The sequence below is a fragment of the Chaetomium fimeti genome (genome assembly GCF_033439085.1).
Source record: "Chaetomium fimeti strain CBS 168.71 chromosome Unknown B0H64scaffold_3, whole genome shotgun sequence".
In the NCBI taxonomy this organism is placed as follows: Eukaryota; Fungi; Ascomycota; class Sordariomycetes; order Sordariales; family Chaetomiaceae; genus Chaetomium; species Chaetomium fimeti.
In genome coordinates, this window is record NW_026944331.1 from 4442403 (window position 1) to 4462015 (window position 19613).

The 19613-nt window shown below is 57.1% G+C and overlaps 6 protein-coding genes across 6 annotated transcripts; 5 read left to right on the forward strand and 1 right to left on the reverse strand.

Annotated features, from left to right (window-relative positions):
* Nucleotides 1-466: 466 nt before the first annotated feature.
* Nucleotides 467-3306, reverse strand: B0H64DRAFT_136979 (cellobiose dehydrogenase). The gene is made up of 9 exons (XM_062798227.1): nucleotides 2911-3306; nucleotides 2009-2854; nucleotides 1823-1944; nucleotides 1628-1721; nucleotides 1517-1566; nucleotides 1375-1453; nucleotides 1084-1316; nucleotides 967-1009; nucleotides 467-906 (listed from the first exon to the last, which is right to left on the reverse strand). Exons 1-9 carry the CDS (start codon nucleotides 2957-2959, stop codon nucleotides 686-688), a joined length of 1737 nt encoding a protein of 578 aa, XP_062661576.1. The 5' UTR covers nucleotides 2960-3306; the 3' UTR covers nucleotides 467-685.
* A 1815-nt stretch (nucleotides 3307-5121) lies between these two features.
* On the forward strand, nucleotides 5122-6328 carry B0H64DRAFT_358305 (inorganic phosphate transporter Pho88). Its single transcript, XM_062801643.1, has 3 exons — nucleotides 5122-5487; nucleotides 5561-5721; nucleotides 5803-6328. Exons 1-3 carry the CDS (start codon nucleotides 5465-5467, stop codon nucleotides 6195-6197), a joined length of 579 nt encoding a protein of 192 aa, XP_062661577.1. The 5' UTR covers nucleotides 5122-5464; the 3' UTR covers nucleotides 6198-6328.
* B0H64DRAFT_393756 (XPA protein C-terminus-domain-containing protein) lies at nucleotides 6329-8118 on the forward strand. The gene is made up of 3 exons (XM_062803664.1): nucleotides 6329-6830; nucleotides 6885-7557; nucleotides 7620-8118. The coding sequence occupies exons 1-3, from the start codon at nucleotides 6738-6740 to the stop codon at nucleotides 8057-8059; spliced, it is 1206 nt and encodes a 401-aa protein (XP_062661578.1). The 5' UTR covers nucleotides 6329-6737; the 3' UTR covers nucleotides 8060-8118.
* A 557-nt stretch (nucleotides 8119-8675) lies between these two features.
* B0H64DRAFT_393759 (WD40-repeat-containing domain protein) lies at nucleotides 8676-11906 on the forward strand. Its single transcript, XM_062803665.1, has 4 exons — nucleotides 8676-9133; nucleotides 9192-9458; nucleotides 9534-11402; nucleotides 11469-11906. Exons 1-4 carry the CDS (start codon nucleotides 9040-9042, stop codon nucleotides 11726-11728), a joined length of 2490 nt encoding a protein of 829 aa, XP_062661579.1. The 5' UTR covers nucleotides 8676-9039; the 3' UTR covers nucleotides 11729-11906.
* A 1511-nt stretch (nucleotides 11907-13417) lies between these two features.
* On the forward strand, nucleotides 13418-14997 carry B0H64DRAFT_137092 (aspartic peptidase domain-containing protein). Its single transcript, XM_062798228.1, has 2 exons — nucleotides 13418-14291; nucleotides 14364-14997. The coding sequence occupies exons 1-2, from the start codon at nucleotides 13529-13531 to the stop codon at nucleotides 14870-14872; spliced, it is 1272 nt and encodes a 423-aa protein (XP_062661580.1). The 5' UTR covers nucleotides 13418-13528; the 3' UTR covers nucleotides 14873-14997.
* A 2061-nt stretch (nucleotides 14998-17058) lies between these two features.
* Nucleotides 17059-19335, forward strand: B0H64DRAFT_137096 (POT family-domain-containing protein). Its single transcript, XM_062798229.1, has 4 exons — nucleotides 17059-17164; nucleotides 17228-17833; nucleotides 17908-18110; nucleotides 18170-19335. The coding sequence occupies exons 1-4, from the start codon at nucleotides 17161-17163 to the stop codon at nucleotides 19247-19249; spliced, it is 1893 nt and encodes a 630-aa protein (XP_062661581.1). The 5' UTR covers nucleotides 17059-17160; the 3' UTR covers nucleotides 19250-19335.
* Nucleotides 19336-19613: the final 278 nt, after the last annotated feature.

The following is a 19613-nucleotide window of genomic DNA, read 5'->3' on the forward strand; positions in this document are numbered from 1 at the left end:
GATAGCGAGCGGGTGTGAAGTGTGCCGGTTTCCTGTTTTCAAACCTCCATCCAGGTTGGTTGCGCAATATTTGCCATTATTAACGCAAACAACGAATTACGCGTCACTTGGGGACAGAAGTTACTCTGTGGTCTGGCACTGTGCTTCGACTCCGGGACCATAATACTCCAGCCAGATTGGTACTCCACGCTTGTCCTTCTTAGGTGGACGGCGAGGAACACTGGCATACCTCCCCCCGAGTGCCACGTTACAGCACCGAGTTCGAGGAAGGTATGAAAACAAATCCCCCAGTCCTTATTGAAACCCTGTTTATCCCTTTTCTTTTGTCGAAGGCGTATTCCGGCACCCACAGGAGACGGTTCGTCCTGAGCTGATACTGTCTTGCCGGCCGTTGCTAACTTACGACCGACCAGTAATCCCGATCTGGTCATCACTCATTACGATGCTGCTCTCCGACATACGACGAGGAGTAACACCACTTAAGCGTGGCGCGGAGTGCGAAGACGAATAATATTCACCTAGAGCCAGATACATGTAGGTAGCCCGCGACAAACCGGTACCTTGGATACAGCTATCTGGAAATCCGACCTGAATACATGTTTCCGACTGACGATTCAGATAATAAAGCTACCCCCCGGTGCCCGAGCTGAGTCTTGGGCTCTTAGCCAACAGCAAGTAGAAAAGACTACGAAGATTCCGCGGGTTCCGGTGCCGGTAACGCCATAATCTTGGCCGCTGCGTGCTCGGCCGCAATGACGATGGCAGCCGATGGGTTGCCTGTGATGTGGCCAGGGAAGATGGAGGCGTCGACGACAAAGATGTTGTCAGTCCCGTACACCTTGGTGTCGAGGTCCACCACCGAGGTGCCACCGGTCCGTCCGTCGTCGGTGCCCAGCTTGGCCGTACCTGACACCAAAAACTGTCAGTTTATATCTACAACAACGGCAGCCGGTGAGAAGGTCTTACCAATCCAGTGGTTTGCGCAACGTTTCGCAGGGGTAGCCGGTATCTGTTATAGAGCACCCGTATCAGCATATATCCCAGCCGCCCGAAGGCCAGAGGCAGGCTTGGACTCTTGCTCACCGAGTCTACAAAAGCCTCGACCGTGACGTTCGAGGGAGGGGTAATCCACGTCAGGTTGGCCACACCCTTTAGCGACTCTCGGAGGTTGGTGATTCCCTGGATAACTGCCTCCCTGTCGAATTCGTCACGGAGGTAAGGGGGGGTAGAGACGATGGTGTTCAACTGTCTCGTGATGGTCATCCGGCCTCTGGACAGAGTGCCTGTGCCCAAGTACTGGGTGACCGTCATGGACGCTATGCCAGTTAGTATGCCCTTGCTGCCCGCTCGCTCGGCGCCATCATTGGGACTCACTGTTGAGTGTTCCTTCGACGCGAGCCTGCCATTGGAGGTGGCGAGAGATACCGTCGCTTCCTGTGATGATCTCCCAGAACTATGTCACGCGGTTAGTAAACAGAAGAGATAGCGGCCCCTTTCCGACAGGACTTTGACTTACAATCGGTCCAATATTAGGGGCGGCCTGGGCCAACGGACCAGTCCTGTTGGCTGCGTATCGTCAGCTTCCTCGGCCCCCTAGTCACGGCTCGGGATTCGTCAAGCAACCTACCCAAGTAAGACTCGGTGTCGGGAATGATCGGCTCGTCCCAGGCGCCATAGTAGTCGTAGAAAACCACGTCCGGGTGCGCAATCTCGATATCCGTCTATTAAGGGGTGATCAACCCCGGTCAGTCAGCGGTGTCCGGCTTCCTCTTTGTCTTGTTTTGCATGTCACCGCGCAACGACTGAGAAGGAAAGAGCTTACCCCGACATGGTCGTTCAGGTTGTGGCCGACCGGCAAGTTGATCCACTGCTCCGAATCAATCATGGTTGGGCCATCGGTCGAGTTCTTGACAACGTTCAGCTGGTCCGTCGGCCCAATACCGCCTGATTAGGTACTTTTGGTCAGTCCAACACGTCGTCTAGTGGCAGTCGAAATGGAAAAGCTTACTCCTGAAAAGCAGCTTCGCGGAGCCGAATGCTCCCGCCGCAATAATCACGCGACCCGTGTTGGGGGTGAGCGCGACGGTCCCAGCATGGCCTACTCCGCCGCGGCTGCACTCTACCTCGACGCCGGTAGCATGTCCGCCCTCCCGAATCACCCGCTTCACGGTTGTGTTCATCCAGAGAGTGAAGCTCTCGCGCTCGAATGCCGACACAAGATAGGTGGCCAACGGCCCGCCTCTCTCGCCACCGGAATACATGAAGGTGCTGTGCCCGTAGGTGCGGTTCTTCTTATCCGGGTGGTCGTTCGGGACTAGGTACTCCCAGCCCGCTGTCTCGAGGCTGTTGCCCAGCATGTCGAAGCCCTGCGACAAGTATCGCTCGCCGTCCATTGAAGGCGCGATGGTGCCGGGAATTCGAGAGAAGACCCGTTCCGTGGCGGCCTCTAGATCACCGCTGTGCCAACCCTCGGGGAAGTTGACGTCCCAATCGTCAGGGTGCGGCTTCCACCACAGTCCCGCGTTGACCGCGGTTCCGCCGCCGAGCATGCAACCGGCCATCTGATCGACGTCGGTACATATCGCGCCGGTCGGGTCGGCCCAGATCTGATTGCACAGACCGGGGACATCAAAGCGAGTCAGACTCGTGTCGATCAGCCAGTCCGGCTTCATTATTCCGCCCCATTGGCCGGTCGACGGCGGCCCCTTTTCGATCAGAAGCACCTTGTGGCCGGCCTCGCTCAGGCGGTCCGCGATGGGAATGCCGCCCGCACCGGATCCTACAATAATGTAGTCGTACGTCTCGGTCGAAGAGACGTTGGCACATTGTGCCTGCGCGGCCGCCGGCTGCAGCCCTAGGAAATGTCATTAGACGAAGCGGCCGGGGCTTGACGGTGCGGGTTTCACTTACAGAGCGCCAGAGCGCCCCCGGCCGCCACCAACTTGGAAACGGCGTGCATATCGACTCAAGTCGGAATACGCGGATGGATGGAAGAGGACTCGGCTCGGCAAGGGGCTTGGTGGATGGTCGAGTACAGAGTACCAGATCTTTCCCCGACCATCCAAGAGGAACCAGGACTTCTTAAACCCCAGCCCGAGCCGGCTTCCCCAAAGGCCGACCGATCCAGGGGCTCGCCGTCGGGGTCAAGACCCCCACATTTTCCCCAGAGTTGAGTGCGGAGATTTCCTCAAAGTCTTCGGTCAAGTTTGGGGTACTCTATTAGCCGAGAGTGCGGGAGAGCAGAACGTGGCAGTCAGCATGCGCGGCTCGCTCCAACGAGCATGTCCGGGGTGCATCCTTTCAATCTATTCGAGCGGGGAACCCTCCCAAGTAGCTGGGGTATATATTAATGCTGGTATTCCACATCTCTTACCAAGCTTCCTCCCTCCTTGCTCGTGATGCCAAGTTCCACCGAGGAACTCTCTCATGTCGGCCTGTCCGTCTTTCCCCCCTCCGATCTCTCCTATTGGCGAGCAGCGACCCCGGCCCAGGAACAGGATTACATTCACTGGTCAATTGCTCCTACGATGGAACTGGGGTCGAGAGGGGTGATAGCACATGGCAGCCACCAGCGAGGAGCCAAGTCGGGGGTGGTTGCCTCTTTGAGAGCGCCCCTTTTTTCATTTGTCCTCTGAGTTTATCCCGAGGATCATAGGCTGAATCTCAGACCAGTCCGGCACATTTCACCTTGTCCAGGCGCCGTGAAGGAAGCTGAGTCTAGAATGACAACCTAGCGTACCTGGGCATCAACCCTACGGAGAATTAAGTCGAGCCCCGGGCTGGATCTATATCTAATGCCGTGGCTCGTGGAGGGTGGAGTACGGGCTGAATAAACTATCTCCTGGTTCGTCGTCTGTTCCTCGGGCTCTTCCCGGCTGAAAAAGAACGCGGGAACCGACATCACGGCAGATCCTCAGCGCTGGGATGTCAAGACCCCGCAACCCGTCTCGGGGATGCAGCGAGCCGTGCAGGCACGGGCTGCTTGCAGATCTAATCAGAGTGATGGTCAGGGGAGCCGTTCGCCCTGTCTAGGTACTCAGGGTCTATCATGGTGTAACCGTGATTCAGGTGCAGCACCATGGGCTCCAGGAAAAACGAGACCATCACCTTGGCGATGTATGTACATACTGTTTAGATGTCGACTGGGCACCCGTAGCGCGCCTCCCTTATAACTGGAATCCGCTACTTCGTCTATGGAGTGTTGTATCCTCATGTTGGCCCCGTTACTAAATTCTTCTCGAAAACCACACAACCGATGGAGCATCACGGTACGAAATGACCAGGTCCTTTGGTTCAGTGCCGCATCCCCCTGTGTAAGAGGAACCGCAGGTCTACCCTTTACTGAGACAAGAACTAATTAGCGGTAACGAAAGATTCGAGAGGTGTCTTGGTCGCGAGCACTTCCCAAGCGCAGCCGTCGACAAACCGTCGACTGTCGGAACGAAACGAAAGCCATCCAAATGCCCCCAATTTGTTTGATTTGTTTTCCCGATTTCTTTCACTCAATGCTTAGTTTCTTATTTTCCTTTTTGGAGTTCGGCTTTTTTTACCTAGAGGGCGACGAGATAGGTAGGGTGGCATACACCTAGGCAGGTACCCAACTACTAGCACCCAGTAGAGTCAGATGGATGTGGTTGCCATGGACTCGGTGGGCATTCGAGCTTGGATGCATTAGTGCGGGAGGCTACTCGTTAGGTGCCTTGATGCTTATTGCTCCTTCCCCAAGCTCGGCTTTAGGTACCTTCCTTTCAGCAGAATTTTAGCTCGAATACAGCCCGGGAATGGACCTCACCAGAAACCGGTGGTACCGTATTTCTCGAGAGTTCCGGCACTTCCTCCCAAACATCTGGTCGAGCAACTACGGGAGCAGCCTCGGCAGCTCAAGCCGCTTGCTAACGTGAAGGCAGTTCGTCTAATGTTACTTCGTATGTACATAGTAGGTGCTTCGTACTTCGTCACCCTTTTGACAAACGTCCGTTCGAAAGAAACCAATGGGGTGGTTCTCACGTGGGAACGCGCTGGGTCCACGATGGGTTCCCTGATCGTGGAAGATGGAAGAAGCCCTCAACCAAACGCGAACGTGGCCTTTTCGTGCTGTTGGGGCGTGCGTGGTGGGCCTGGGCCAGCGCTGGAGCCAGTAAGGCGGCCGGGTTCTTTGTCTCCGGGGGGGATCAGCCACGGAAGAACCGCAACGCCGGTGCCCAGCACTGGGCCTGAAGCTGAAGCCAACAGGGACCGGGGGACACGGAGAGAAGTGGAGCTGGTTCGGTCAGTTCAACTGTCAATTGCCTCCTTCGAAATCAGATTGCGGCAGCCCATTTGTGGGGACATTTCCAGATCCAAAAAAACTCGCGGCGTTGCCCCCTACTCAACCTTCCACGCTGGCATCCGCAAAACAGTCGCGCCCAAATCGCGAAGACACAAACCCGCTTCTTCTTCGCGACGCTCGACACAATTAGTCACAATGGCCGGTCTCAGCCCCCAGATGTAAGGACACGCGAGCTCAGCCGGAAGAATACAGGTGGACAGCGACGGAATGGCTAACGTGGACGTCGCGCAGAACGAACCTGATCATCATCCTGGGGATGATGCAGGTCGCGAAGAGGATCCCGTTTGAGGATCCGAACGTGCTCAACATCTGCCGCGCCATCTACATCGCTAGCAACCTGATCATCCTGAGCATCAACATCTACATCAAGGTCGTCATCGACAAGAAGAAGGGTATGTTTAGGTCCAGGCCCGAACAGCGCACAACCACCATGCTCCTACCGATCCGGTGATGCTAACCGTCGTGTCTCCTAGATATGACCACGCTCAAGTACGTCGAGCCGGCGCCGATGGGCTCAAGCGAGGAGGGCAAGCTCGTCACCACGACCGTCCACGCCTACGACATTGGCCAGCTCAAGACCCTCCTGCGCTCGCAGGGTATGGGTGTTCTCATGATGGGCGTCATGCACATCTACTTCAAGTACACCAACCCTCTCCTCATCCAGAGCATCATCCCTCTCAAGGGCGCCCTCGAGGCGAACTTGACCAAGATCCACATCTGGGGCAAGCCGGCTTCTGGTGATCTCAAGAGGCCGTTTAAGCAGGCTGCCGGCTTGATGAGCGGACTCCAGGGCGGCCCCGCCCAGGCTGACAAGAAGGCGGTTGAGGCGGCCGAGCGCGCTGGCCGTGGCGGTGCCAAGGAGGAGTAATCAGAACGAGACTGGCGGCGACGGGCCGGGTCAACAACCTGAACCAGTTTTGTACAATACAACGCATGATTACGGACATGATGGTAGTGGTAATTAATAGATGAAGACGTGACTAGACGATAACAACCCACGGAACGATCAAGGAACCTGCGAAACGGTCAAGGTTATCCACGGCGAGCTAATTCGGGCACCCCAATGGCCCACCACGACGAAAGATGAAACCAAACTGCGCTCTAAAGTGGTTTTCTTTGATGTACGTGCAGTGCGCCTCAATCCCAACATATGTCGTGCGTGAGATACTTGTTCGTGCCGAGTTTTAAGTTCCCCAACATTGTTGCCTGCCGGGTTGGGGTCCGGGCTGTTCAGAACTTTAGCATTTCAACAACCTCCAGCCATCTTGCCAACTCATTCTTCTCGCGCATTCAGACAAGTAAAGTTGGGCCCAGTGTCCTGGGTTCTTTTTGGGGTCCATTATATATACACAGGACATGTCACCACCTCGCGCGCATCGGCTAACAACCTAGAAATCCCCGCCTCGACATGGACCGCCCTGGCACCCCACCGCAACCTCAAGGAGCACCAGCCTCGAGACGGCCACCATCCCCGCCAACACCCGATGTCACCCGCCGGATAGTGAGTCCCTCGTCTCCCCTTTCCGTCGATTTACGCTGACATTTTGAATCGTAGGAAGAGTCGCGACTGCGCGCCAAAGCCATTCGCGACCAGCGCGACAAAGAGCAAAGATCCGCTGGAGTCCAGCCCGAACCCCGAACAGCCTCCGGCTTTGTCGCGACAGACGATATTCGGCTCGCCGGCCCCGCCGGGAAGAAGCGGCCGTACACATCCATCTCACGAACTGAGGTGCCGACAACGAAGCGCGATGCGCGCACAACTGCCTCCAAAGATGGGGCCGGCACAGGGGGCTCCGAGCTGCCGCCCATGTCGCGCAAGTTTAGCAAATATGTCGATTACAACTTCAGTGCCATGACCGACACCAAGGGCGGCTTTCTAAGCACAGAGGATGATCCTTGGAACAAGAGCATGTCTACAGGTGTCTCCGCATCCGGCCCGCCGGGTGCCGAGCAGAAGCCGGCGCATATGTCGGCGGCTGAGTGGGAGCGGATGCAGCTGCTCAGAAAGTTGCAACGCAACAAGTCAGGGCCGTTTGAGCCCTCGTTGAGCGTCCTCGCCGACGAGAAGACCAAGAAACGATGCCGCGAGTGTCGCACCGTGGAGATCGACTTTGTCTGGGAGGAGGTTTTTGGCTGCGCCGTGTGCAACACTTGCAAGGAAAAGTATCCGGAGAAATATAGTTTGCTCACCAAGACAGAGTGCAAGGAGGATTATTTGTTGACGGAGCGTAAGTGAATCTGGCAACGGGAGGCCTTGACATGCACCGCAGCGCTAACCACCGTCCTCCAGCCGAACTTAAAGACGATGAACTCCTCCCGCACCTATCTAAGCCGAATCCACACAAGTCTCACTGGCATGACATGATGCTCTTCCTCCGCTACCAGGTCGAGGACTACGCATTCAACCAGAAGTGGGGTTCGACCGAAGCGCTGGATGCCGAGTTCGAGAAGCGCGAGGCAGATAAGAAGAGGCGCAAGGAGGCGAAGTTCAAAGAGAAACTCCTGGACCTGAAGCGAAAAACTAGGACAGATGCATTTCGCCGAAACAATGCAAAGGCTGGGAGCAGCGCCGGGGGAGGTGGGATAGGCAAGGCGACTAAATTCGGGGATACCATCGGCGGCGGCGGGAAACATGTGCATGAATGGGGGCGGACCGTCGAAAACGAGGATGGAATGACGGTGAAGACATGCTTGACCTGTGATATGGAAGTCGAAGAGCTAGAGCTGTGAAGACATCACGCCACCTCGGAGCGTCTTGAGGGAGAATTATTGAGGGATAACATTTTAATCATCGCGCGAGTTCCTCGTCTGTTGCCGCTTGGAAATCTGATTCCTGATTCTGGTTGTTATCCATCGACAACTCATTGTTTCGAACCACCCAACTTTCAGCAATCGCACCTGGGCAATCTTTATCCAATGTAGCGTGGCCCGTCTGGTAAATTGATGTCTCGAGTGAACGTCAAGCTGAGTTAAGATCAAGCCAACAGACCAACGCGCCAAAGTTCCATGGCAATCAATATACTGCCCCTTTTGGAAGACAGGACGGTGCAGGTTATGAATGGCCTGGAAAGGGAACTATCATTTTGTCTTTGCACCCCATGATAATGAACTCCCAAGTTGTTCTTTCAGGTGCACTTGCACTTGTAACCAGACTCAAATCCTCAAGTGTTCCTCTTGTAATTTCCAAAGAGGAACACTCGAGAATCACTCTCAGCAAGGGTTTAAAAACCCGATAACGGAAATTTCAGGTTAGCGTGCCTTGCAGCCTCATGGCGCACAAAGAACTGTAATTCGCCAGCCGTGCCAGCAATCTGTGGGCCCCAACAAGCTCCTGGCCTGCGGGCCTGCCACTTTTGGCCAGCATCACCAGGCACAGGCGAGCGTTGCCGCCCTGCTGCAGACTGATTTGGCAGACCCGAAAATTTATTCCTACGCGCGCGCATGACCCCCTTTCAACGTCCCGATCCTCGAGCCCATCGTCCCACGACATCGGCGCGCTGTGCTTCTCGAGCGCACCCGCCGGATTTGCTTCAGCTACAGGAACATTCGTTCATTCCCCTGAGCGACAACACTACCCACCTAGGTCGGAGCTCCCGCCCAGAGCTCTCTACCCAGCCTCCAACAACACTCTTATCCCACGCCGGCCTGTCCATGGCCAGAGTGATCGACTTGGACGCTTGCGACGTTTAAACTAGGCCCCGGTCGCCGCCATGGGCACAAACGGAGGCAGCGGGCTGGGCGAGACGGGCGGCATGATGGGGAACAACGCCAACCAACCGCCAACCACCGAGTACACCCTACAAGGTCGGTGCAGCGTTCAAGGCCAGAGAGAGGGCGTCAAGAGCTAACCTGGGGCACACAGGTGTCATGCGCTTTCTCCAAACAGAATGGCACCGCCACGAACGCGACCGCAACGCCTGGGAAATCGAGAAGCAGGAAATGAAGAGCAGGATAGCCAGCCTCGAGGGTCAGACACGGAGAGCCGACGCGACACAAAAGGCGCTAAAAAAATATGTCACAATCCTCGAAAAGAAGGTCAAGGACCAGTCGGCCTTGTTGAAATCTGATAAGCCGACCGAAGCGGATCCTAAGCTGGATCGCGCTTCGCTGCTCCAGGAGAAACTACGGCGTAAGTCCCGTTTGAAGCCACGCTCTCTGCGCCTCGGCCAATGATCGCGAAGCTAATAGATGCATGGACACGCAGCGTCGTTGGAGAAACCCAGCGCGCCTTCGATGGAGGGCGGCTCGCTCGAAGCCGGTCTCGCTGACGAAGAGGCCTCGCGCAACGAGCTGAAATCATTCCTCGACCAGTGTCAAGCCGAATTTACCTACCTAATGATCACTCCTGCGAACCCGATAGCCCCTAGAGAGTCTCCGCCGCTCCCGATAATCGAAGATCTACGAGAGGGGGACGCATTCGGCCAGCCGCTCTTGGACCAGTCCTACCAGCAGGGCTTACGACAGCAACAGCAGCAACAACAGAACAACGTCCGCGAGTACGTCACGGCACAAGCGCAGTCGCGCCCAGCCCCAGTCCCGAACAGCCAGGCGCCCGCACCTCCAGCGTCCGGAAACTTCCCGGTCAAACCGCTCGATACCCAGCCCGCACCACTGGGCCGCAATTCGAACACCGAACATCCTCCCGCAGGGTACGGAAACTCCGCCGAGTGGCCAGCGCAGGGGCCCGCGCCTGTGAGGCCGACGACAGAGCAGGGGACCGAGCTGGTCAACCAACCCCAACATATAAACGAAACCGAAGAGAAGGGAGACGGCGCCGAGAAACGCACCGTGGATGAGGCGGATAGCTGGGATTTTAATGATGGCAACTTCCCAGACACTGCTGCGCCCAATCAGCCCCAACAGGCCTCAACCACCCGCCCAGATACCGATGTATTTCCGACGGCGGAGAACATTCCGCGATCGCCAAACCGCGCACCGCTCGCACACCGGAGGAAGAGCTCAAGTTCAATGGCCCGTAGGAGGAGCGCAGACCACGAGCTATCCCTCAACGCCCTAGGCCCGAAGGCTGAAAGCTCCAACTTCAAGCTCAAGTTTGGTCTGCGCGGTCATCTAGACACGGTCCGGACCGTGATCTTCTCCGGCGGCGGAAGCCCCGGCGAACCCGAGATCTGCACTGCCGGGGATGACGGGACGATCAAGCGGTTCCACATTCCCGATCGGCATCCCGGGCACATGGGTGCTAGCGGCTCCGACCTTGACGTCGTTGCAGACTTTACACATCGTGGCCATGCCGGAGCAGTCCTCTCACTGACATCCTGGTCGCCGTCCCCGAACTTCGCAACAGGAGGCCGCGCGCAGGGCGACGGCTGGATCTTTTCCGGCGGGCAAGATGCAACGATCCGGATCTGGGAGCGCGGGAGGGTAGATCCCAAGTCGACTTTGGACGGCCACACCGACGCTGTCTGGGGGCTCTGCGTTCTCCCGGCAAACTTGGGGGCCATCTTCGGCCAGTCGAACGCATACGGGACACCAGACCGCATCTTGCTCGTGTCCGGGGCGGCGGATGGCTGCGTGAAGGTGTGGGCAGTCAGCTCGCCTCCGCAGCTTACCTCGCCGCAGCCTACTGGTGGACGCCGCGCACAAGGCGGTCGTGTCAGGGGCAACTCAATGAGCTCTGGTTCGGCCTTCCCCAACTCGCCGCAACCCACAACAGCCTCGAATTCGCCGTGCCATCATACGCTGATCCACACCATCTCGCGCCAAAACTCGAAAGCAAGCCCGACATGCATCACGCCGCTAAGCCTGAACGGTGAAACCTTTGTGGTTAGCTACTCAGATGCTGCCATTATTGTCTATGACACACGCTCCGGTGAGGAAATCGGCACCATGGCAAGCCTAGAAACATACGACGGCACAGTGTCGACCAGCGTGAACGCAGTCGTTGCGACGACCGCCGGACTGGATCATCAACCCCATCAAGGTTTGAGCGAGGAGGACACAGCTGGCGGTGGGCCAACCGGCGGTGGTCGAGCTATGGCCGGATCCGGGGTCGAAGGTGTCATCATCTCCGGCCACGAGGACTGTTACGTGCGGTTCTTTGATGCCAACAGCGGTAAGTTGTCCCGGTGGCATCCCCGCCCCGACTCGCACTGAGACTAAACTAACCCCACCTGAATAGGCCAATGCACGTACAACATGGTCGCTCACCCAGCCTCCATCTCCAGCCTGTCGCTCAGCCCCGACGGTCGGGAGCTAGTCAGCGCGGGTCATGATGCTTCCCTGCGGTTCTGGTCGTTGGAGAAGCGATCCTGCACCCAGGAAATCACCAACCACCGTGTCATGCGTGGCGAGGGCGTCTGCACCGTCGTCTGGAGTCAGGACGGCAAATGGGTGGTGAGCGGCGGCGGCGACGGAGTGGTCAAGGTCTTTGCGCGATAGTTTCCGCAACCACCCCGCTACGAGGAGGAAGAGGAGCTGGTTACCGTGCTGTTTTCGCGTACGTCACGCTCTGCGGAGAATCGCTCATGGGGCGGGGGTTGGGATGCACCCGTGTCGCGCATCCGCTTGTCGAGGATGAATAACGGAGTTGGGGGCTGATACCGCTAAGAAGGAGGGAGGGGGGAGGGGTCGGGTTACACGAGAGCTCGTATCAGCAGCGCGGCTGCGCTAGAGGATGATCGGTGCGGGGACGCCGTTTGTCTCACCTGCCGCCGCCAACAAGGTTCTCGGGAGATGGGCCCGGCGAAAGGTCAACCGGGGAGGGGGGCCCAATGACACGATCGACAGGACTTCAGTGTAACGGAATGTACGATTGGCAAAGTATTGTGTATAAACCTAGAATCTGGCCATCCTAGGTTATGTCCGGTGTTGGCTTCGGTTTGTGGTTCAAAGCGGAGGACCACATACTAATTCGTGTTTAGTTTCTATGTCAATGAAGACTTGGTACCCCCGCCTTGAATCTGGCCCTTTTCGAGATGAAGCATTACCGCAAGGATGTGCCGTATCACTGGGCGCACGGCAGCAAATGGCTTGGATGGATAAGAGAGCGTATTCGTCTTGTGCCACAGACGACTCGGCCGTGTCACGGACATATTGTTGGAGTGAGTTTCCTCCTAACACCGATCGAGGCCCTGCACAATCCTCTGAGATTATACGGCTCGACCGGTTGAACGTCCCGGCCACTCCTCCGCCTGGGTCTCCCAACAATATGGCGGGAACGGACCCAGAACAATCGCCATTGTTTCGCTTACTGTGTAGATAACAGCGCTTATCCCCTCATATCAACCGAACAAAGTGAAGACGATTCCACCTACGGCATCGTCAGTATCAAGATGTGAGAGCGGGAGAGGGGTTGCAAATGCCGCAAAGCGCGTCTTGGCTCTTTATGCAAGACACGGCCAGACCACCAACAGTTGGGCACGGCACGACCAACGCCGTTGGGAGCCAGGAAATGTAGATATTGACTGTGGTATTCCCTTCACGGCAGCTATGATCAGCAAGCTGGGGAAGCTCCCACTTCATGTGATAGGCTACTACCGGTCTGGTGGGTGGGATCTGGCTAAACTGCCGAGGCCGTGTTACGGGAGTTGCAAGCCTGCAATAAACAACAGCGGCGTCTAATTCGCCTCCCAGGTCATCCCACGGAGCACCTCATTTCTATCGCCCACGCTGCGCGTGGATTCCCAAGTCAAGGCGGCGGTATATGTACACAGTATGTACTGGATCCGGCGGCAGCGCTGGGGCCCGTTGTCGTAAGCGGCAAACTGGGGAAGGGACTCGAAAGCGACACTGCAACCTTTTGCCGGGGCGAATACAACGTCTAGCGATCTCACATAGCCCGGATCTGGCTCGCGTCACACTCCCTGCCCCACCGGCCCAGTCGACGAGGCCTGGAGCATTACCCCTTCGGGTGTTGAAGGCCTCGGGAACTAGCAGACCCGCCTTTCGGGTCGGTTTTCCGGTCCAACGTTCAAGACATGGCCCGCCATTCGTGCTCTTAGGGTCGACTATCGCCATGTCGATAGATATTGCCCAGCGAGCGGAGACGGCAAGAGGGTAGATAAGCTCGTCCTCGCCCAGCAACACCTCCCCTGCCGCCGACCAGGGAGATCAAAGTCGCCCGCCTTTTGGTTCTGCCGCCTACCCCCTCTCCTGCCGAGCAGCAAACACAAGGCCCCCGGACAAATCCCCTTCGAACCTTCGGCGTCTTACCCCAGCCCGACCCCCAACACCGCCAGGATGGTGACCATCACGAACCTCGTACTGACCAGCATCCTCGCCGGACTAGGCCTTGGCTCGGCCCTACCCCCGAAAATCGGCGCCACCAATATCGGCCATGGGAACGGCAGAGCCACTCTTAACCAAGTTCCCCGCCCGAACTACCGCTTCAATGGCGCCCGACAAGTGTACAGAACGTATCTGAAATACGGTGTCCCGGCGCCCGACGACCTCGTCAGGGCCGTAGCCCACACTGATGCGCTTAATGCTGCCGCGGTGAAACGCGACACTGGCAGCGCCGCAGCAACGCCGATCGACCCGAGGTTTGACATTGCATACGTGACCCCCGTCACCATTGGAACCCCTCCTCAGACGCTCCAGCTCGACCTTGACACTGGTTCATCCGACCTTTGGGTTTTTTCGAGCCACACGCCGGCCTCCCAGGTCCGTGGTCAGCAGATATATTCGCCAGACAAGTCCACGACATCCAAGCTGCTCGACGGGCACACGTGGAGCATCAGATACGGCGACGGGTCCGGGTCCCGCGGCAACGTGTATACCGATAACTTCGCTATTGGCGGCATCATGGTGGAAACCCAGGCGGTCGAGACTGCCGAGGAAGTGTCGTCGAGCTTCACCACTGAGGACAACATTGATGGGCTCGTGGGACTTGGATTCAGCACCCTGAACACGGTCAGTCCCGAGGGTCAATTGACCTTCTTCGACAACGCCAAGCCGAAGCTGGATGCCCCGGTGTTCACGGCCGATCTGAAGTACATGAAAGGTAGGTGATAGCGTGCCGATCAGTTCGGTTCGTCGGCCGATGGTCAGTACTAACGTGCTTCCTTTCACGCAGAGGGCACGTACGATTTTGGGTTTATCGACGAGAGCAAGTACACGGGCGAGATCACCTACGTGCCCGTCGACACAGACCCAGGCTACTGGACCTTCACATCGTCCGGCTATGGCGTGGGGTCGGGAACCTTCAGCTCGTCCCCGATCACGGGCATCGCCGACACGGGCACCTCGCTCGTGTACTTGCCGACGGCCATTGTCACAGCCTACTACCGCCAGGTGGAGGGGGCGACCAACAGCCGGAGCTACGGCGGGTATGTGTTCCCCTGCAACTCGACGCTGCCGCCCTTCGTCTTCGGCATCGGTGAAGCCAAGTTCACAATCCCCCCGTCGTACATGAGCTATGCGGCCGTGACCGACGGGTCGCCCACATGCTTCGGCGGGCTCCAGAGCAGCAGTGGGATCGGTATCAATATCTGGGGTGATGTCGCCCTAAAGGCCGCGTTTGTCGTGTTCAACGGCGAGGAGCCGCCGACCATTGGGTGGGCGAACAAGCCTCTGGAAGAGTGATGTGCCTGATAACGATGAGCGCAGCGATGGGCGTGCATCCCAGAATGGTGTGATGAGTGGGGTAGGTGTTCCTGCTTAGGGTTCAAGGTCGATGACGTGACAGGGCGTATAGGTTTTGGGGAGGTCTGCGCTGGCCGGAAACACGGACGTTGCTTACCTACCTACCTATGCAGTGCGTGAGATCACAAAGGTTGCTTCAACGGCTTGCGTTCTCGAGTATATTAGCAGCTAATGGCCATTTCCGCTTTATTTAAGTACCATAGTTTGAGCATGTTAACTGAGTTGAACACCTGAGAGACCCATTCGTGATTCTGGTCTCCGCTCCGTTTGAGAGAACTAAATGAACAGGCCCGTAAAACACCGATGCGAGGAACAAGATGAGATGAGATGGAAGCTGAACCTCGCTGGGTTTTCTATGATGGTTGGGTGACTGGGTAGGTACATACTTCATGCCTGAATCCCATCTCCACAGTCCACAGTGGCACATCACGTTTTGATGTCCCCGGCGTGGGATATCAACGCTCTTCCTGCTTGGCGGTGTCTGGGGGTAACATCGGCGAGTTCGCCGCCCCTTGTGGTCGAAACCCAAACGGGACGACCTGCCTGGCTGGGCGGAGGAGGTTCCCCCTATCATCGCAACGTGCCAAAGTTCCAGAAGATAATCAGCAAGAGCAGATCATTGATCAAAACCTGAAATGCACGTGACAAAAACGGCGTCAATGATAAGAATGCGGGGACCGGGAATCCGGCAGCGGGGATTTTCGGGTTTGCCAGGTAGGGAGTTGATTTGATGAGAGAATGGAAGGTACTTGGATGCTCTCAGGAATCAGGCGCGTGCTTGCCCGAGTTGGGGCCGACGCTTGGACCAATACGGCCAAAATGTGAATCCGTGTAAGTTACCCGAAGGGGAAGGCGCCAAGATAAACGGTGGCGGCGGCCAAGGTCGCGGCACGACTTGGCGCAGGGAGACAAGCCTTTTCCCGCCCAACTCGCGACGTCAAGCATGGGCTCGGTCGAACGTCTCTTACTTGGCAAGGCTGTGATGTCTCAACAACGAATGAACAAACCTCACAGGTGTTCTATAAAACTCATGGCAAACTGGTCGAGGGCGTATGTCGACCCCCCACAAACGAAAGCTCCAGGAGTCGGGGTTGTTGCGACCTTCCTACTTGGGCATCCGTCCGATTTGTCCACATTTGCCGTCCGGGTCGTCGGTATGCGCGAGGGAGCCTCAACAGCCCCCCGAGGGTCGATTCCCCGGCGGGTAAACGGGACCGCGATACGCGGGATAAGCGGCGGGCGATGCGATGCATTGTAATCTGTATACGAGAATTCTCGGGTAGGGGCAGAGATCGCCGTGGCAGCCAGGCCCGCTGGGTAGTGTCCCTGTGAGTGTCGCAGTACGCCATGTGCGGGGAGTTCGTCCCTTATCGAAAGTTCCTCGAGTCTTCCCGGGGATACCAGCATTATCGCGCGCACACGGTATCGCTCTTCCTGTGGTGAATATTCCCGAAGCAGGCAACATCCTTGACCAGCCACCCAGTCTCGCCGTCGATGGAGAGGCGTTTCGGCGCGCTCCGGGTTCACTAGATCGAAAGCGACGGTTCGGTCGAACCGAGACAGGCGAAAGGCACCGCGGAACGGAGCCGCGGAACAGTCGGCACCACTCAGCGCATCGCTGCGAGTAAAAAGATGCCTAGGCAAATGAGAAGAGCGGGGAGGATGGGGAGGATGAGAAAAAAGACAGTTACAGTTGGCCCCACCTCCTCCGAATTGAGCTGACAAAATGGAGGCTCCTTACTCGCGTACCGAAAGGATTCCTGTTGCGCGATTGCGCTGTGGATGTGTGGCCAGGGGCACCGAGGAGGGAAGGCACCATCGGCCATGACGGCCACTAAGACAGGATAGTAAGGTACGGGAGCCTCGAGAGGGAGCAAGACCCCGGGCCCGTAGCCGGGTTGGCTGCAGCTCCGGTCCCTGGAAGCGCATGCGAAGTATGCACTCCACAAAACGCCATTCTTTGGACAAAATGGATCATGCATCGAGCCACGGAAAGCCACGGAAGGCCACCTGCACACGGGCATATACTTGGTTGTATCTCTCACTAGTAGCCCGCACTAAATCCCCCCCTCCCCCATAAAACTAGGGCCCGAATCGTGAATCCGCTGCTTCAGCCGCTCGCTCTCATTCCCCTTTCCCGATCTGCGCACAACTCTGAAGGAGCCTCCGAGTTTACACTCCGTCACCGACATCGCCAACGCGAAAGTAACCGACTGGTTAAAATATAAATGAGTAAGTGCTCGTGAAGACCGGGCACATCCATGAGTCTGTGGCTTACACTCGATGGTTTGACAGCGGAGAAACCGCCCTCGTCCGGTGCGGACTCGATCGCCTCCCCTTCCGTTACGATGGGCGACTTGGAGAAGCAGCCACACACCCCTCCCGGCGATAGCCATGCGCCATACCTCGACCCTTCCGTGATGGAAGAAGACTACGAGGGCAAGCCGACCGAGGAGGAATTGAGCGTTTTGCGTCGTGTGCCTGGCTCGATTCCCGTTCTCGCCTACCTCATTTGCGTAGTCGAGTTCTGCGAGCGAGCATCGTACTACGGCGTACAACCTCTAATTAGCAACTACGTCAACCGGCCGTTTCCTACGGACGGAAACGGCTGGGGTGCCCCGCGCGCCGGCAGCCAAGACACCGCTGGTGCCCTCGGTATGGGAACTGTTGTTGCCAATGCTGTGACGCAGTCCTTCAGCATGCTTGCTTACGCCCTGCCTCTACTGTTCGGCTGGATGGCCGACGCAAAGACGGGCCGCTTCAAGCTCATTTGCTGGGGCGTTGGTGTCTTCGGCATTGCCCATGTTCTCATGGTCGCCGCCGGTTCCAAGGACCTTTTGGCCAACGGAACGGCCAAGGCTCCCTACTTCATCTCGGTCTACGTCCTCTCCATCGGTGCCGGTAAGTGCCCCCACCCCGCCCCCGATTCCGTTCCACATCCGCGCACGGTAGCCACGTTCTGATCAGCTCGCCAGCCATGTTCAAGCCAAACGTCTCGCCCCTGCTACTCGACCAGGTCACAACCACCGTGCCCAAGGTGATCACGCTCAAAACTGGCGAGCGGGTCATTGAAGACCCCGAGTCCACCACGGAGCGCGTCATGCTCTGGTTCTACCTCATGATTAACATCGGCGGTTTCATGGGTGTGGCTACGGCGTACTCGGAGAAATATGTCGGCGTAAGTGCTTCTCGCTGCATACCGACGCGGTCCCCAGACTAGATACTGACGGCGTGTAGTGGTGGCTCGCTTTCGTGATCCCCCTCATCCTATACCTTCCCCTTCCGCTCCTGCTCTGGTTCCTGCACAAGCGCATCGTCCTCCACCCTCCTGGCGGTAGTGATCTGCCCAACGTCTTCAAGATCCTCGGCATATGCTTTCGCCGTGGAGGCATCAAGAGGGTCGGCCGCCATGGTTTCTGGGACCTTGCTAAGCCCTCCGACATTGCTGCTGCGGGACTTACCAGCACCTACCCGACACCGTGGAACGACGAATTCGTCGAGGATGTCCGCCGGACCTTCCAAGCAACGGGCATCTTCTGCTTCTTCCCGATCCAGTATCTCAACGATAATGGTATTGGTGCCGCGGCCAGCTTCCTGACAACCATGCTGGAGACCAACGGTGTGCCCAACGACGTCATTTCCAACTTCAACTCGCTCAGTATCATCGCATTCGCGCCCATTCTGAACTATGGCCTGTACCCGTTTCTGCGGAAGTTCAATTTCCATTATGGCCCCGTCGCGCGCATCACTACCGGCCTGGCCATGTCTAGCCTCGGAGGCGTCGGTTACACCCTTATAAATTATTACGCGTACCAACAATCTCCGTGCGGAGAGTACGGTTCGAGCGACTGCAAGAAGGGCAGTGGCGTTGCCCCCATCAGCATCTGGTGGATGGCCATTCCTTACGCCATCGGCGGCATCTCGGAACTGTTCGTTAACGTCCCAGCATACGGCTTGGCTTACTCCCGTGCCCCCGTCAACATGCGTGGTCTTGTATCAGCCCTCAACCTGTTCAACACGGCCATTGCATACGCTATTGGCCTGGCCTGTTCGTCCGTCATCACAGACCCGTATTTGTTGTGGGACTTTGGTGGCACCGCCATTGCAGGCGGCATCATGACCATCGTTTTCTACGTTACCTTCCGGCACATCGACAACGAGGAGTATGTCGTAACCACGAACAAGCCGGATACGGACTACCACCTGGAATTGGAAGGTACCCGCAACGTCGTTGGCGAGAACCAGTTCAACAAGAGCATCAACAGGCCGGCACCGATCGCAGAAAACGAGGAAATGATGATGTCACCGAAACAGTAAGGGGATTGACTATGAAGTGATGGGATCGCGTATGGAGTTCGGCGTTTCGAGTTTTCTTAGCAGCCCTCTGACACGAGGTGGAGAGAGGGAGGGGGGGATGAAGAAGCGAGGTGGTGTGGTGGCATGTGTTAATTGTAACGAGATAGTTATTTAGCTGATTCAACGAAGCGAATGACTCTCTCACCTTGTCTCTCCTGCTTAACCTTTCGTACTGCTCAGCTAACTGCGTGCTCAATACCACTCGTGAAAAGTTCGCTGCTGCCCCATGGACGGGGTTGGTGGCAATCTAAGATGCCGAATATCTCCGACTGGACCACGGCGGAGAAGAGCTCGCAATTCGGCTTGTCCGGATGCCGTGACCGGG

Coding starts and splice junctions, on each gene's coding strand:
- B0H64DRAFT_393756 (XM_062803664.1), top strand. CDS start 6,738: ATGGACCGCCCTGGCACCCCACCGCAACCTCAAGGAGCACCAGCCTCG. Junction 6,831..6,884: donor CCGATGTCACCCGCCGGATA/GTGAGTCCCTCG, acceptor TTTGAATCGTAG/GAAGAGTCGCGACTGCGCGC. Junction 7,558..7,619: donor GGATTATTTGTTGACGGAGC/GTAAGTGAATCT, acceptor ACCGTCCTCCAG/CCGAACTTAAAGACGATGAA.
- B0H64DRAFT_136979 (XM_062798227.1), bottom strand. CDS start 2,959: ATGCACGCCGTTTCCAAGTTGGTGGCGGCCGGGGGCGCTCTGGCGCTC. Junction 1,945..2,008: donor CGCGAAGCTGCTTTTCAGGA/GTAAGCTTTTCC, acceptor GTACCTAATCAG/GCGGTATTGGGCCGACGGAC. Junction 1,010..1,083: donor TCGAGGCTTTTGTAGACTCG/GTGAGCAAGAGT, acceptor GCTCTATAACAG/ATACCGGCTACCCCTGCGAA.
- B0H64DRAFT_137096 (XM_062798229.1), top strand. Junction 17,834..17,907: donor CGTCCTCTCCATCGGTGCCG/GTAAGTGCCCCC, acceptor TCAGCTCGCCAG/CCATGTTCAAGCCAAACGTC. Junction 18,111..18,169: donor ACTCGGAGAAATATGTCGGC/GTAAGTGCTTCT, acceptor GACGGCGTGTAG/TGGTGGCTCGCTTTCGTGAT.
- B0H64DRAFT_358305 (XM_062801643.1), top strand. CDS start 5,465: ATGGCCGGTCTCAGCCCCCAGAT. Junction 5,488..5,560: donor GCCGGTCTCAGCCCCCAGAT/GTAAGGACACGC, acceptor GACGTCGCGCAG/AACGAACCTGATCATCATCC. Junction 5,722..5,802: donor CGTCATCGACAAGAAGAAGG/GTATGTTTAGGT, acceptor CGTGTCTCCTAG/ATATGACCACGCTCAAGTAC.
- B0H64DRAFT_137092 (XM_062798228.1), top strand. CDS start 13,529: ATGGTGACCATCACGAACCTCGTACTGACCAGCATCCTCGCCGGACTA. Junction 14,292..14,363: donor CGATCTGAAGTACATGAAAG/GTAGGTGATAGC, acceptor CCTTTCACGCAG/AGGGCACGTACGATTTTGGG.
- B0H64DRAFT_393759 (XM_062803665.1), top strand. CDS start 9,040: ATGGGCACAAACGGAGGCAGCGGGCTGGGCGAGACGGGCGGCATGATG. Junction 9,134..9,191: donor CACCGAGTACACCCTACAAG/GTCGGTGCAGCG, acceptor TGGGGCACACAG/GTGTCATGCGCTTTCTCCAA. Junction 11,403..11,468: donor GTTCTTTGATGCCAACAGCG/GTAAGTTGTCCC, acceptor CCACCTGAATAG/GCCAATGCACGTACAACATG.